Source organism: Caloenas nicobarica, chromosome 3 (assembly GCF_036013445.1).
Source record: "Caloenas nicobarica isolate bCalNic1 chromosome 3, bCalNic1.hap1, whole genome shotgun sequence".
In the NCBI taxonomy this organism is placed as follows: Eukaryota; Metazoa; Chordata; class Aves; order Columbiformes; family Columbidae; genus Caloenas; species Caloenas nicobarica.
Window position 1 is genome coordinate 68,016,096 of NC_088247.1, and position 15,299 is coordinate 68,031,394.

Consider the following 15,299-nt stretch of genomic DNA (forward strand, 5'->3'; position numbering starts at 1 on the left):
ATGCAGTACAACTTGTCTCTTTTAAATTGAGCCTTGAGCGTTATGACAAAATATTAACTATGGTAACACTTACTACTTCCCCCACTCTGAATTTATTCTACAGTTGTGATGCATTCAGGAAAACAGTGACTCTACAACATCCCAAAGATTTGTGACCAAAATTCAGAAGCCACTGAATCTTGCAGATAATCCTTTCCATCTGTAAAATGCTATGATACCTTCCAGTAAGAACAGAATTAAATGTAAAAACATTGCTAAATGTAAGAATACAGGCAGTTTTTACTACCAGCTAGTATATTTATAATCCTTATTCACTCTGTGCATAAGCTCAGTTTTGAAAGCAGGATCCATCAGTCACAACTGAGTAAAAATGTAAATACATGCAAAACCTGAATACTTTCAAATTTTACTAGACCTTGAAGTGTAACCCAACCCTGCCAGGGCACAGGGACCTTTTTACCCCAGTCTCTTGGGAAAGAGTTTGATGTGATTCTTGGCTATAGGAGGGCAAATTTAGATTTCCAAATCAAGTGTTCTACTTAATATAATTGGATAATCAAAACTAATAAAACAATAGTATTTTTTTTTTGCAAATTAAAAATGTGTGCAAAGGAGAAGAAATATGCATCTGGGGGGGCTGTAATGTGAAGGAAGACACAACAGCATCATTAGTTTAAAAAAGAAAAAAAAAAGTTTTCTGTTCTGGAAAAAGTTGCTCAGGCTCTTTATGAGGGTCAGTGCAGTCTGTCCCACTGCATTAGTCCTCAAAAGAAACTAATTTCCATTTTCAATCACATTAACTGCTTCATTTCTCTGAAGGGATCAAAACCGCAGTATGGTCCAATTATGTCCAATTTAGTGAGCTGTGTTCTTAATTCCATTGAGAATTGTTGTAAAGCTTAGACAAATATAAAGTCCAAGTTGAGAGAGATGGGTGAAAATCTTAAAGGACAAAATTAATGGTATTAGGAATCTCGTTATTCAACTCCATATGTTTATCTACAGGTAATGAGGCATTTCAGTTGGCAGGTTTATCAACATCTATCTGGTTTCTGTGGTACACATTCATCAATCTCCTTTGATTATTAATTAATTTATGAATGTGTTGTCTCATAAATGCAAGAGAAAACGAAGAGAACTGGTTACCCAGTTCACTGATCCTTCAGCTTCTTCATTTGAAAAACAAAGGGCAATCACTGAAGTAACACTTTGGCTTCTGTCATGCCACTACCATACATCATGCACTTCTTTTTTACAGATTTCCCTCATATCCACCACAAAGGTGGAAGCAAAGGGTGGACACACAGCTAATTGAACTAAAATGCATAGGGCTTGTTGCCCATGTCACTGTAACAGCAGCTTCTGCTCCATTTTGCATACGGGATTAGGTCCAACTGTTTGACTCCACTAAATGCACACAGAATTTAAAATGTATAGAGAAAACTAACACAAAGAATTACATGAGATATAGATGAACAGTAGGTCCCTGTTCTCTCACTGTACATTAGCGCACACTTCATTCATGCACCCAGCTTCACAGCAGCACCCAGCTCCTTCCCCCACCAGCAATCACCACCATTCCCAACATTCCTTGTACCAGACCCAAATCATTCCAGGGATTCCTCACACCAGGCCCAAACACACCAGAGTTAATTTTGCCTCATTCTGTTAATCCTGCTACACTGATTCTACATTAGATTACTAAAATAGCCAGATCCAGCTGTCTGAACAACTGAGCAAACTAACATAATGGTCTCTAATATTTTTCCTGAAGTTTGATTTTGAAACTTTGGGAAAGCCTGCAGCACTCTTGGTCTGCTCAGTGGGTCTGCTCTTAACACACACTACATTAAAAAGATCCTCAAACATCAACATTTGGAAAAAACTAAACAAAGAATCAAACAAAAAGACCTGTGCAACTGAATTTAGGTCATTCCAACTCTTTGTTCACAGCAGTTTGCCCTGTTTTGCATTAGCTAAGGCATTAGAGGTTTGTGGGACATTGCAAATTCTAGGTGGAGAAAACATAAGGCCCTTACTCTATCAGGCATGTAACAGCATACTTAATTTCAGTAACATCTCCTGCAGACAAAGTCAAGAGCCTTCTCCTTTCTTTCTCTCAGATCTTCTGTCCTAACGCTCAATCTGATGTCCTTGTGAAACCTCCTTATGGATGACTACCCTAAAAATCCACATGGCTGAAACAAAACAAATAGGTTTTGCTCCCAAATTATCTCTGTGATCTCTTTTTGCAACCTGGGAAGGAAGCATTACTCCCAACCTGTCGTTCTGGTCCACACCTTAAGCCTGACCCAACCTGAACTCCTTCCTAGGTCTCACATCTTTCAGCTCTTTCTGCATAGCAGTCCTCGGACACCACCTTATCCTAGACGTTCACGTACCACGTACGTACAACTCATCCAGACGCTAAGGCTCAGTTAGAACAAGGACTGAGCACAAAGCAAGTTACTCTCGTTTCAGTAGCTACAACCACTGCATGCATTTCCAACCAGAAGGACTATCAAAGACCCGGCACTCCTCTTTGCATCTCTTTAGCCTCTCTCACATCAAACACAAGCTAATTGCCTTGGCTTTCAAAGTGCCTGGACGCTCCCTCTCCCACCTCCCTCTTATCTCCTATGTGATTAGGAAGTTATTTCACGCTTTCGGGGGGGGGGGGTGGGGGGGTGGAATCCGTGACACCAATTTCCACTGTGCATTTTTTCAATTAGGCATTTTTATGCTTTCTCCCCAGCCACCCCACAGGCATGGGCAGACCTCCAAACCTTACCACCAAACTACAGCAGTCTCTTCCTTCCCAGTCACAGGAGAAGCACCTAGAGGGAATCAGACCCTGTTAAACCAGGAAAACCCTGCGGCCTCATCATTCAGAACAAATGCCTCAAACTGGGGCTGTTAGAGACACAGTCAAGGGACTTCCCTGTGGTACTTGATTAAGCTTAGTTTTACCATTGCTAATGTAGTGTTTTCAGGCTGACTCAGCTCCCTCACCAGAACACAGTTGTTTAAACAGCAGATGTAAGTCTGTCCCAGCTGTTATTTGTCAGGCGCTCAGACAATAAGACACTCTGACATCTCAGCTGGTAACCTCTTTAGAAGAGACAGTTCCAAATATTTACTGTCTAGCAGACACTTGGCTCTCATTACAACGCAGGTAGCATAATCAAGTTACTACTCAGAAATGGGAACTATTCCGAAAACACCATTTGAATGATTCGCTGTCTTGAGTAAGGGCCTTCACCTGCAAGCAAGCCAGGAATTCACTACACAAGATTTTAAAGCCATCAATTGCCGCAAAAGATTATCTCTGCCAAACTTAGATTTTGCTGCAAGAATAACTTATTAGCATGCCAGTATTTTTCCAGATTCTCTCTTTAAGTGTTATTCCCTACGCCATTTCAGGCAGCTGCTCCAATGCAGCTCTGCTCCCTTCGCAGGGCCGCAAAAAGAAACCTGTATTAAAACTGGTACCTTGAGCTTCTAAATAATACAAAAGCCAGCGAAGGGGGGGTGGCGATGGCAATTGCTTTAGTTAAGATGTTGGTAGGATGACGCAGCTCTCCTTGCGTCACCCACGAGGCTTGTAGCTGCTTTCCGCCCCATGGGACCTGGGAGGGCACGGCTGCAGCGCACAGACATCTTTTCCCAGCTCTCCCTGATGCTCAGCATCCAAATGGGAAGACGGGTGAGAGGCACGTCACTGCTACAAACAGAGGGAGGTCACAAGATGGAGATGCCTGAACCAATCTAGCCATGTTCTGCCACCACTTGCCTAATCCCAGTCACAAGGTCCTGCCTGCTCCCCTGCACCTGCTACTTCTGCTGTCCGAGTCCCAGCAGCCAACACATCTTGCTAAATCAGCAGAGAATGACCTTGCCAAAGAAGCTGAACAGCCTTCTAGGGGGGTTAGCTCCTGGAACAAGCTCGGCCAGTGCCAGAAGCAGCAGAGAGGAAGCTGCAGGTGCCTCGGGAGGAAGCAGGAGCACAGGACCCATCCCACAAGACACCTCAAAGCTTTTGTCAGTCTGGTCTCCTCTGTGAGACGAGAAAGATATTGTTCCTACTTCTAGCACTATTATTATTGAAATCTGTTAAATACTACTCAGGCCGAGCTTCAGGCCTCTGTGCTCCTCAGGGCAGTCTGATGGAGGTTTCACAAGCAGACAGGGTCTACCAGCTCACTGCCACTGACAGGGAAAGTTTATTCATTTCACCTCCTGCCCTGCTGCAGATGCTTGCCTTGTCCTGGCTCTGGGTCTCACCTGTGCATCACAGGAGCCAACAGAACCCACTAATACATCAGGGAAATGCCCCAGAAAAAAAAGAAGAAAAACATCCATTTTTTCCTGAAGGGTGAGTTTAACCTGCTTATTGAAAAGCAAGGAGAGGACCAGACTTGGTGTGAGGTGGGACTGTGTCACCTGGGGCAAGACAGGGAAGAGGGACTGGGAAGAAGAGGAGGGGGAAGAGTATTGCTGCTCAAACAGCAAGGAGATAACTCCATCAGATGGATCAGCCTTCTGTGGGGCCACACCCTGTCCCTTGATTTCAACAGGACCTTGGGTGTTGATTCACAAATCTGATTAATTCAGTTCAGGCAGGCAACTGCATTAGGACCTCCAGGATCTGCCACACTCCTCTGCAGAGGAGGTTTCCCGCAGCAAGGTGGCTATGTGAGATAAGGAGAAGCTCCTTTACTGCCAGAGTTCAAGCCTTGTCTGCTACAGTACAAAAACAAACCAAAACAAAACACCAGTTTCAAGTCCCAATAACAGGCTGGGCTGGAAACTCTGGAGCTGCTTTATGTGTAATTCACTAGCAACTTGTGAAAGGATGGGGTGAATAGCTGAGGTCCTAATCCTTTGAGCCCACATTTAACTCTCAGTGCTTGTAAGCCAACACCCAAAAGCTCCCAAATCCCTCTCCCACTGTAGACCAAGTGCTTTACAGGGTCTCTCACACCTCCTGGGCTGCAGAAGTAAGGAACGCAGAACTGTACGCTTCCCCCTTCCAGTAACTAGGACACCTCACAAGCTGGTATCTGGCCAAAGACTCTCCTGTGAATAACAAAACAGCTTCAAGACTATAAATTTGGCCCTTTCTAGAAGAAAGGGGAAAGAGGTTTTTTATCTTGTACAAAATAGAACTATTTAATGAAAGAAACTTGATTAAATATTTCAAGGAATTTCAAGTGACGAAAAAAAGCACAACCGCTGTGGGATTTTATAACCCATATGAGACTAGTTGCCTAGACAATTTGTGATTGACTTGCCAAGGCTCACTCAAGTTGGATGCTGTTAAAGTCAGTTTTCAAAGTTTTTCTTCTAAAAGAAGGGGTTGTGATAAGGGTTTTAATTTGTAAAGCACAAGAAAGAAGACCATCCTTCGAGACGTCCCCATTGTATGTTCTGCAAACAAATTAGCTCTTTTACAGATTTCTCCAGAGGCAATGCAGGATCTGGTAATTTTCTAATTCAAAGGGCTGAAAGGAATAACGATAAAAAACGGTGTCACAAACCTGTGTGAAATTACCTTACTCTAGTAAGAATAGAATAAATGAGGTACCGAAAAAGTATGACCCAACTTCATTAAAATTTATTTTTCTTTTTATTTTAATGTAATGGAAGGCAAAACCAGCTGTTTCAGAAGAACAGTAGCAATACAACTTCTTACAGCAGTGAAATGATAAAAGAGCTTCCCCACCTTTAAACAGTTCTACTTAAATAACAAGGTAAAAATCTATTAGAAAACCTTTTTCCTAAAGTGTAGAAGACATAAACCACAATAATAATAATAATAGTAATAATAATAATGATAAAATATTTGACAACAGCATCAATGGTATTCTCTTTTTTAACAGTCTTAGTTCCCATAACTGAATAAATATGGCTATGAATATTATGTCCCTTCTTCGAAGTCACATTATCTTCATTTTAAACCACCACAGTAGCCAAATGCTTGCCCTCTATAAATTCTCTCATGTCTAAATTTCAGCACTAAACTCTAAAATTTCCCAACACAACTGCTAAATATTTTGTTAACCAACACCAATCGCTAATGCTTATTTGGTTAAAAAGAAAATAAAATAAATCTCAGTTAATTTAAAGTTAATTCTCAATGTGGTTTCCAAATCTGTCAAAACACACACAAGGAGGTCTAGGGGCAGCCAGGAACTATGGGAAATCCAACTTGAAAGTTAAATCTGAACCACAAGGTCAAAGAAGCAAAGTCATAACCAGTTCTCAAGCTCTAACACACCCACACACAACAGCTACAGAAACTTCTGAGTAACCCTGCTCTGAGTACTCAAACTCTGAAGAGCCTAACGAAGGGGATCTCGGTATAACGTTGCATTATTTCCCTCCTAACAAACCAACTCCTAACCCCAAAGCAATGCTATATAACACGTAGATGCACATAACCTCCCTTTCAGTCCCAGAATCCCCTAAACACGCCTATTCCAGAGGGATAAATGGGTTCATTCATAATCTATTTTTAAACACCAGACATGTTTTAAAAGAATTTCTTTCAATTCTTCAACGTCTTTATTAAAAATAACATATACCTAGAGCTCCTCTACTCCCTACTGGCTGAGAGTTAGCGAGTCACTCCCCTTTCTCCCCTATGCGGTATGACACCAGGCAGCACCAAAGCCGTCGCTACAGCCCACGCCGCGGCCACCGCCGCCCCCTTCCTCGCCCGCCCGGAGCGGGGGGGCTGCGGCTCAGGTGAGCCTGAGGCCGGGGGGTGCGGCATGGTGTGGGGGGACACCCCGAGGCTGGCGCCCAGCTGAAGAAACCGCACAACCGGCGGGCTGGCCGCGCCCCGACGCGCCTCCCACCTGCATCCCCGGGAGAGGAGAGGATGGCGGGGGGAGGCTGCGGAAAGCCGCGGGAGCCCCGGGTACCGCTGCGAGCCGGCTGCAGGAGCGCAGTCAGGAGATTTCTTGGCGCAGACCCCGCCGCGGGTGGGTGCGGCCCTTCTCCCACCCGCACGGCCGCACACAAAAGCGGCGGCGGCCCCGCGGCCGCCCTCGCCCCCCACCCCGCCGCCGCCGCCGCCGGCGGGAGTTTTATGACTGCGGCGCTGGCCATGGCGCAGTCCCGGCCCCGCCGGTGGCCACCACCGCGCCCCGGCTCCGCGCCCCGCCCGGAGGGTGCCTACCGGCTGCGGCAGGTGCCCACCGCCGCGGCGGGAAAGTTTCCCCGGACCGCGGGTGCGGTGGGAGCCGCCGCCCGCGTCCCCTCGACCCGCTCCCCGCCGCGCCTCCCTTACCTTGGCGGGCTCCGCCGGCGGCTGGGGCGCCGCTGCTTCTTCTGCCGGGAGCAGCTCCGGGGGGGTGCTGGGGGGCCCGGCGGCGGCCCCGGCCCCGTCCCCGTCCTGCGGGGCGGGCGGCTCGGTGGAGCTGCCGGCGCCCATGGCGCTGCCCCGCGGCCGTGCGGAGCCGCGGGCGGGGGCTGGCGGAGGGCGGCGGCGGCGCAGCCGGGAATGAAGGAGCCCCGCTCTCCGCAAACTCCTTTAGGGAGCGATAGGAGGGGAGGGAAAAAAAAAAAAATTGGAGAAAGAGAAGAAGGAAAAAAAAAAAAAGGAGAAAACCGAACGAGAGCCAGCGAGGAAAATCACCTCCTCCCCTGGTCCCCCCGCCCGTCTGCCGCTTGCTCCATCACATGAGCAGAGCCCCGGACACGCCTTGCAGCATCAAATCGGGCTGATAAGGAGCGGCCAAGGGGGGCAGCGCCCTGCTCACCGCCCCGCCGGCCGGGGGCCGCTCCTCTCCCGGGCACGGCCGGTGTCGCCGGGGTGGGGGCGCCGCCCGGTCCTCCACGGCGGCACCGCGGCGCTGACTCAGCGTTTCAGCCCCCTCCCCGTCTTCGCCGGGATGAGTCGCCGCTCACCAGCACCCTCGGGGGTTCCAGCCCAAGGGCTGAGCCCCCTGCCCGGCCGCGCTGCCCCGCACCCCGCGAGGGGCTTCTCCCAGCTCCTGCCCCGAGGGCTCAGCTCCGGCGCCCCAAGCCTCCAGCGCCAAGGGCTTGCAGACCTCAGCTATGCTGGGCCTGGCTGCGAGAAGGACGTCCAGATTTCAGCTGATGCAGAAAAGTAGGGTCCTATGTCTTAGGCAACTTTAGAGAAAAAACAAACAAACAAAAATGCCTTTTTTTTTTTTTTTTTTTTTTTGGTCCCTTCTATTAATTCATACCAGATTACATGGCATACACAAGGAAAGCAAAGAACGTGGCAGTTTCTCTCCTAGCCCAGAACACACAAAGCTTCTTTTCCTGTGCCACAAAAGAAGGACCAATGTGGACACAAGCATGCTCTTATCCAGTGCTTTCTGAAAGTATCAGCAGGGAAATACCACATACATTAAAATAAACCAAGCACAATGTGCTAAATGGGTAGCAAAGGGATCCATTCACTGTTCTTCACCATAAGTATAAAATCCTTTTTTTCTGAACATGTAAATCTACACATCCTCTATGGAGTTCATGGTTAAAATCAGATATGATCAGAAGAGTTCATAGTACCTACTCTAGAACCATATACAATTTCCTTTAAAACATTTAAACCAGTCCTCACCTGCCGAAACACTGGTTCATTCAGAAAAAAAGCATTCTCTTAAAAACTCATTCTATAAATTGCCTGATCTCCACACTTTTCCTTTCACTTTTCAGCACTTTTCCTAAAAAAAATCAAGACGTATAAAGTCAATGACTGAAAAAAACCCTGCAGCAACTCCCTCAGCTAATAGGAGAACCTACCAGAGTCCTTGGCATTCAGCAGAACAAACCCGCTATCATGAATCAGCAAATGGAATCAACATCTCCCCCATTCTGCTTAGTCTCGCTCATTTTCAAATCAACCTTTTTTCTTATATATGTATGTGTGTCACTGCAAGAGCATATTGTCCTGATGCTACTTACCTTCCCAATGGTTTTGTTAATGTTTCATGATTTGTTCCTCATCTCTGGAAAGTAAGTATTGGGGGATTTGTTTTACAGGAGAGCAGCAAAAGTAAGAATGGAGTGAAAATCAGTTGTGTGGGCACCCGGTTCAGAGAGGTGGAAACAAAACCCACTGAAAGTGGTGGTTAACCCGTTAACCCTAAGCTTTGCCAGGACAGAGCTGCCAGGGAGCTGCACATCAAAGGGCAGAGTGCTCTGGTCCTCACTTTAAGACCAATTTCTAATACACTCTGGCTTCCAGGCAGCCTTTGAGGCCAGAGACACAGACAAATGGAAGTGCCTGGCAGCTCCCGAGCAAAGAGCCACAGGACAAAGCTTTCAGTAGTGTCTAACTGAGTCTCTGCAGAAGAACTTCCCCATAACCACCTAATGCTCCTGGATCATCTGTCAGCCAGTATCCATGACAAGAGAGCAAGGAGCCCTTTCCAAGCTTTTCATGACTGTCATCCTTCAATGCCCACTTCTCTGGTGGAGGAAGAACCAGCACCACCTTCATTTCCCTCCAAATTTGCCTTTCTCTATGCTTTCAGCTGCTCCTTCCCAGGTGCCGCTGAGGCCAGCCCGGCTGCTGCAGGGCCATCTTGGGTTCCCCTTCAGCCATGGACCCCGGGTGCAGACACAGAGGTCTCCTGGGTTTTGGCAAGGGGAAGACCAGCAGCAGGGCTCAGAGACACAGGGAGCTCCCAGGAACTGTCAGCGCAGTGGGAGGGAAGATGGGGGATTTGCCAGGGAGTTTTTCAAGGAGGGAAATGTGACATAATTCAAGGTCTTAACCATATTAAGTCATAGAATGTCCTGAGTTGGAAGGGACCCACAAGGATCATCGAGTCCAACTCCTGTCCCTGCACAGGACAACCCCACAGTTCACACCATGTGTCTGAGGGCTTTGTCCAGTCTCTTCTTGAACACTGTCAGGCTTGGGGCCGTGACACCTCCCTGGGGAGCCTGTTCCAGTGTCCACCACCCTCTGGGGGAAGAACCTTTTCCTAATGTCCAACCTAAACCTCCCCTGGCACATTTTTCTGCCATTCCCTTGGGTTCTGTTTTTGGTTGCTAAAGAGAAGAGTTCGGTGCTGGCCCTTCCTCCTCCCCTTGTGAGGAAGCTGTAGCCGCGATGAGGTCTCCTCTCAGTCTCCTCCAGGTTGACCAAACCAAGTGACTTCACCTGCTCCTCATACGGCTTCCCCTCCAAACCCTTCACCAACTTCATAGCCCTCTTCTGGACACTCTCCAGTAGCTTTATATTCTTTTTATCCTGTGGCACCCAGAGCTGCACACAGCACTCCAGGTGAGGCTGCACCAGTGCAGAGCAGAGCGGGACAATCGCCTCCCTCACCTGGCTGGCCATGCTGTGCTTGATGCACCCAGGACACGGTTGCCCTCTTGGCTGCCAGAGCACACTGTTGGCTCACGTTCAACTTGCCATCAACCGGAACCCCCAGATCCTTCTCCGCAGAGCTGCTCTCCAGCATCTCATCCCCCAGTCTGTGTGTACAGCCAGGGTTGCCGTGTCCCAGGTGCAAAATCCGGCACTTGCTCTTGTTGAACTTCATGCGGTTGGTGATTGCCCAGTTCTCCAATGTGTCCAGATCCCTCTGCGGGGCCTCTCTGCCCTCGAGAGTGTCAACAGCTCCTCCCAATTTTGTGCCATCGGCAAACTTGCTAAGCAATCCCTTAAGTCCTGAGTCTAAGTCGGTTATAAAGACATTGAAGAGTGCTGGCCCTAAGATGGATATGTGCCATATCATTTCTCTTTTCACTGCTCATTGACCACAGAATGCTTCCCTTGCAAGCAGCTAGAACACAGCCTCCTTCCTTCCATCTAAAATGGCTCTTTAGTCCTTCTGCTCACACCTGGCACTGCCTGCTCTGTGCCCAGCAGTCTTGGAGCACAGCTGCAAACACTGCAGCTGAGTGAGACCTACTGGTCATTTTCTGAATGCAGATTTCTTCCTCTTTACTGGAACTCTTCAGCTACAGCTATATAGCCAAATAAAATGTGCTAGGGGCTGCTTTCTCATTTTAAGGTCGAGCAGTGCAGCATGGCTTGAGTGTACACACCTAACTTCTCCCCTATCCAAACCATCATGTCTCTGTGAACATGTAACACAGGCAGCCATACGCCAGTGTCCCAGCCCTGTTTAATCCCTAGTATGGGCACAGCTTCTGTATCCTTTCCTTTTCATTTTTTAATTTATTTGATTATGCATTCTTTTCTGGAGTAAATATAGCATAGGGACTCTGAGATATCCAACATCTCCACCCTGGCCCACAGACTGGCTGGTTCCCTTTCAGCCTCTCACGATGGTCTGTACGCTCTCTGTAGAGAAGGAATTGTGATGAATGACAGGTGTGACTCTGGCATGTGTCATCCTGTGTTTCTCTATCTTCTGCCTCTGTGCTAGAGCGGTTATTGTCTGGACTTTTGCCCTGAACGCTGCGACTGCCTCTTGCTATACTGAAGAGTTTTTCAAGCACAAAGTCTGTTTCTCTTGACAGCCTTTCCAGTGAAGCAGAGTCATGTATGCTTCAGATGATCCTTTTCCTAAGTCACCAAGTGTTGGTGCTGAGGGAATAATATTCAAGCTATTGACAGAAGCATGCATACACACATTTTAGGATGAAACCAAGGAAGCCAAAAAGATAATAATTTAAGCGCTACTGGCATCTTATCTAGACCTATCCAGTGAAACATCTTTGAGGAAACTCCTACTAAGAGGCCCAAGCTCAGACTTTCCAAATGGCAGGACAATCTTCTAGCACTGCAGCTAGCATGTAATTGCTTTAAACTGCCTTGAAGTCTGGATAACTTTCATAATGAGATTTAAAATGTAGAGTCTGTGGGAAGGGCTTAATCTGCTCACTTTAAAAAATTGCTACTATTCCAAAAGCATTTATAATTTATGTAGCCAGTGATGATGCATTTGTAAAGAAGAGATGAACCACAGGCCTGTGTTGGTGAGCTGTCTTCCTGTTGTCCTGTTGTCTTCTGCTCTATTCATGATTTTCCCGTCCACTCCTTGCAGCCCTGACTCTGTTGGTTCCTGCAAGTCACCGCGAGCTTTGCTGCTGCCACCTGCTCTGGCCGCACCTGAGGAGCAGAGGAGTGGCCAGGGAGTCGACAGTGAGATGGAGATGGGAGGGCTGGTCCCCAGCATCTGCAATGGGGAACAGGGTCATCTGCCTAGCCTGTGTGACACGGGCTCCCTGTATCTGATCCAGGCTGGCTGTTCACAGGTTTGTGCAAGAAAGCAACCGAGACCACTGGCAGCTGCCTGGGGGCCTGTTTACATGAACACTCCTGCTGCTTTTATCAGTGGTGGAGCCGCACTGGGATATTTTTGGCATAAAAGCTAAGTGGAAACATATCGTATAAGTGTTCTCAAAATGGGAAGCTCCTGAGAACATACCTTAGATCTGGATAGAGAATATAGTGCTCTGACTTCACCTCAGCTGTATTTACCAGCTGTCTTCAGCCTTTTCTCTCCCTCTTTTGTCCAGTTGTGATAGGAAATCCCAAGATGCTGTTAGAAATAAATTTATATGCTTAAGGAGCCAAAATGTATCAGCCTAACAGAACAGTGATGAGTGTAAAAGGAAGAAAATGACAAAAATAGCCATGTAAAAATAGTTTGCTTGCAAGTATTGATAAGGCCATAGGAAGAAAAAATGAGAAAGGGACAAATTTTGCAAATTTAGCTTGGAGAAAACCTTTTATTTACTTCCCAGGAGCTAACATACACAAGAAAAATCAGACTGATGAACAAGATGAACAGAACCTTTAAATCTGATACGTTCCTATCACAGGTCATCTGGATCAGAAAATATCTATTCATGCATGTAGACACCCCACACCTGTGCAATTTGAAAAATAATGTTAGTAGCAGAAATTGACTTTCAGTCTTGAATTAATGGTTATTTCAGTGAAGGCCGTACATTTGAATAACAAGTGTGTCATCCAGTGCGTAGCTGCACATTACTGCAGGACCCAGAGACCACTGTTGGACATCCCGGAGCCATTTCAGGAAGGGGAGACCTGGCCTGTAGTCTAATTTCTCTCCTCAGCAGTTCCTCACTTACCCTGCTCTTCCCAGGAGGTGTTGGACAAATATGTTAAGCTTCAGTAGTCCAGCTGTCACCAGCTCCCTGTGGGTAGTTCTTCTCAGGGGCATGGGATAGGGCGAGAGGCTGCAAAGGTCCATCCCATTGGGAGTTTGGCTGAAGAGATGCACAGCATGGCCTGGTCACTGCCCAAATGGTGCTATGTCAGCCCTGTAAGAGCTCAGGTTGCTGGGCAGCCTTTAATCCATCCATATCAAAATACTGGCATTTCCAGGTGGCAATGTTTTGGTGTTCAAGATTAAAAGAGACAGTGGCTGAACATTTTTTCTTCAGTGCAAAAAAAAATAGCTATATAAAGAAGAAAAAAAGAAGTATGCCGTATGAATTTTCTTTCGGGAGAAGAAGCTCAAAGGGCTCTGTTTCATCATACCCCTGTGATGCCGAGTGGTCCGTTTTCCTGCTAAGGAGGGGAAAGCTAGACCCAGGCTGCAGTTTAGTTTCAGGTTATTAGCTTGGTAGTCATGCAGTGTAACAGGAGAATAAATAACACGGTGTGCAGGTGCAAGGACCATTGATCACCAGTGTGGACACCAGCTTACAGGCAAACTTAGTGGCAGTGGCAAGGGTGGAAGAATGTGACTTCTACTGCAGTATTCTATCTGCTGCACAGACAAATGCATCTCACCCCAAAAGCCTTTCAGGCAGTTCTCTGAGGAAATTCCTCATCAAGGAAGGAATGCCCAGAGGTGAGAGATAAAGAGGCACAGAAGGTCCCTGCAGTGCTGTTACCCCATTGTCTCAGCAGCAGGTGAGTGAGATTCTTTTGTCTTCAGGAGGAAATCCCTGTGGCTTGGGACTGAGAGCACTGACTGTTTAGAAATGCCTTGGCACTGCCGATATTATCAAGAATGGCAGGGTTCAGAGGCAGAAGGTGCTAAAGCAGCACTCTGAAAATTAAATTTGAATCTAGAGTGGACTCAGAGAACAATTTAGGTTGGAGGGGACTCCAGAGGTCATCTAGTCCAAACTCAGTCTCAGAACAGGGTGAGCTTCAACCTTAGATGAGGTTGCTCAGGGCTTTGTTCAAGTGAGTTCTTGCTCCTCCTAGCATATTGCCAGCTCCTGCCTCCTATGTGCACATCAGCTGGTGAAGAAAACACCTTCTCTCTGTTGCTGGCAGCGATATGCTTCCAGCCTCTGCTGATGAGGGACCTTCATCCTCTGCATGCTGGGCTGTGGCCGCCAGATGCCCACCAGTCACCCCAGCAGTCTCTGCCAAGCCGGTATATCCCCATCTCCCCTCCCAAAGGCTTGGTGCCACAAGCAGGCTGTACCTCCACAGGAGGAGACCACCACCCCGACAGTCACCCAGCTCTGCCCACCACCCGGGCAGCTGTGTTCCTTCTCAGGAGCCCTGTCCCATAAATAGGAAGCAGGATGTGAAGCTGCTCTGTCCACTCCTCCTGCCCCTCAGGCTACCTGCTCCCCACACCAGCAGTTTCTTGACATGTTTTGTGGCTCCTGGCTGAGCCAGGAGACAGTTGTAGTGTAGAAGCTGTGTAATTCTTCCTCCCGTGACGTACTCCCCGAGCAGGGTCAATCCATCTGGGAAACCTCTATAGCTGCAGGTAAGAAATGGCAAAATGTTTTCTGGATCACAATACCAGCAAACAGAACAGGAAAACAAATTCAAGAGGAAACACAGAGATCATGAGGATTGTGTCTTAGTACTGTTACATTCTTCCTCTGATCTGCTCTGCTAGTGCCCATCTGGAATGATGCTGGAAGGATAATTTCCCTAGCCTGTTACCTTGACCTGTCCCTTTGCAGCATTCCTCTGGCTCTCCATTAAGCACAATTTATTTGTCTTTGCCTCCTTCATCTAGCCCCACTGTATGTATAATCTGTCTTTCTGTATTGATGATGGTCACAGCTACCCACCTCCTTCATTTGCTTCTGAGATTTTCAGACAGGAATCCCTGTGCTTTGCCTTATGCTACTCCTGATGCCTGGAGGCAAAGTCCTTCAAACCCTTCATTAAATCATACCTTTGACGTGTCGCCTACAGAAAATGGGACAGCAGTTAGGTAGCGATGTGGCTGACCTATGATTACTGATTACTCAGCAACATTATTTCCTTATTTCCTTGTGTCCTGTATCTGTTGCAGACACATCAGTTTTTGCCTTTGAGAGTCACCCCTTTGCCCTGACCCCCTGCCTGCACGGTTTCTTTGAGCTCCAGGCTGGCGGGG

The 15,299-nt window shown here is 47.4% G+C and overlaps 1 protein-coding gene across 1 annotated transcript in view; it reads right to left on the reverse strand.

Annotated features, from left to right (window-relative positions):
* Positions 1-7,441, reverse strand: part of LOC135986666 (A-kinase anchor protein 12-like) — a 31,864-nt gene extending 24,423 nt beyond the window's left edge. The window contains exon 1 of the mRNA XM_065630921.1: positions 7,298-7,441. Within this exon, the coding sequence (XP_065486993.1) occupies positions 7,298-7,441 (144 nt within the window). The remainder of the gene's footprint in view (positions 1-7,297) is intronic.
* Between the last annotated feature and the right edge of the window lie 7,858 nt (positions 7,442-15,299).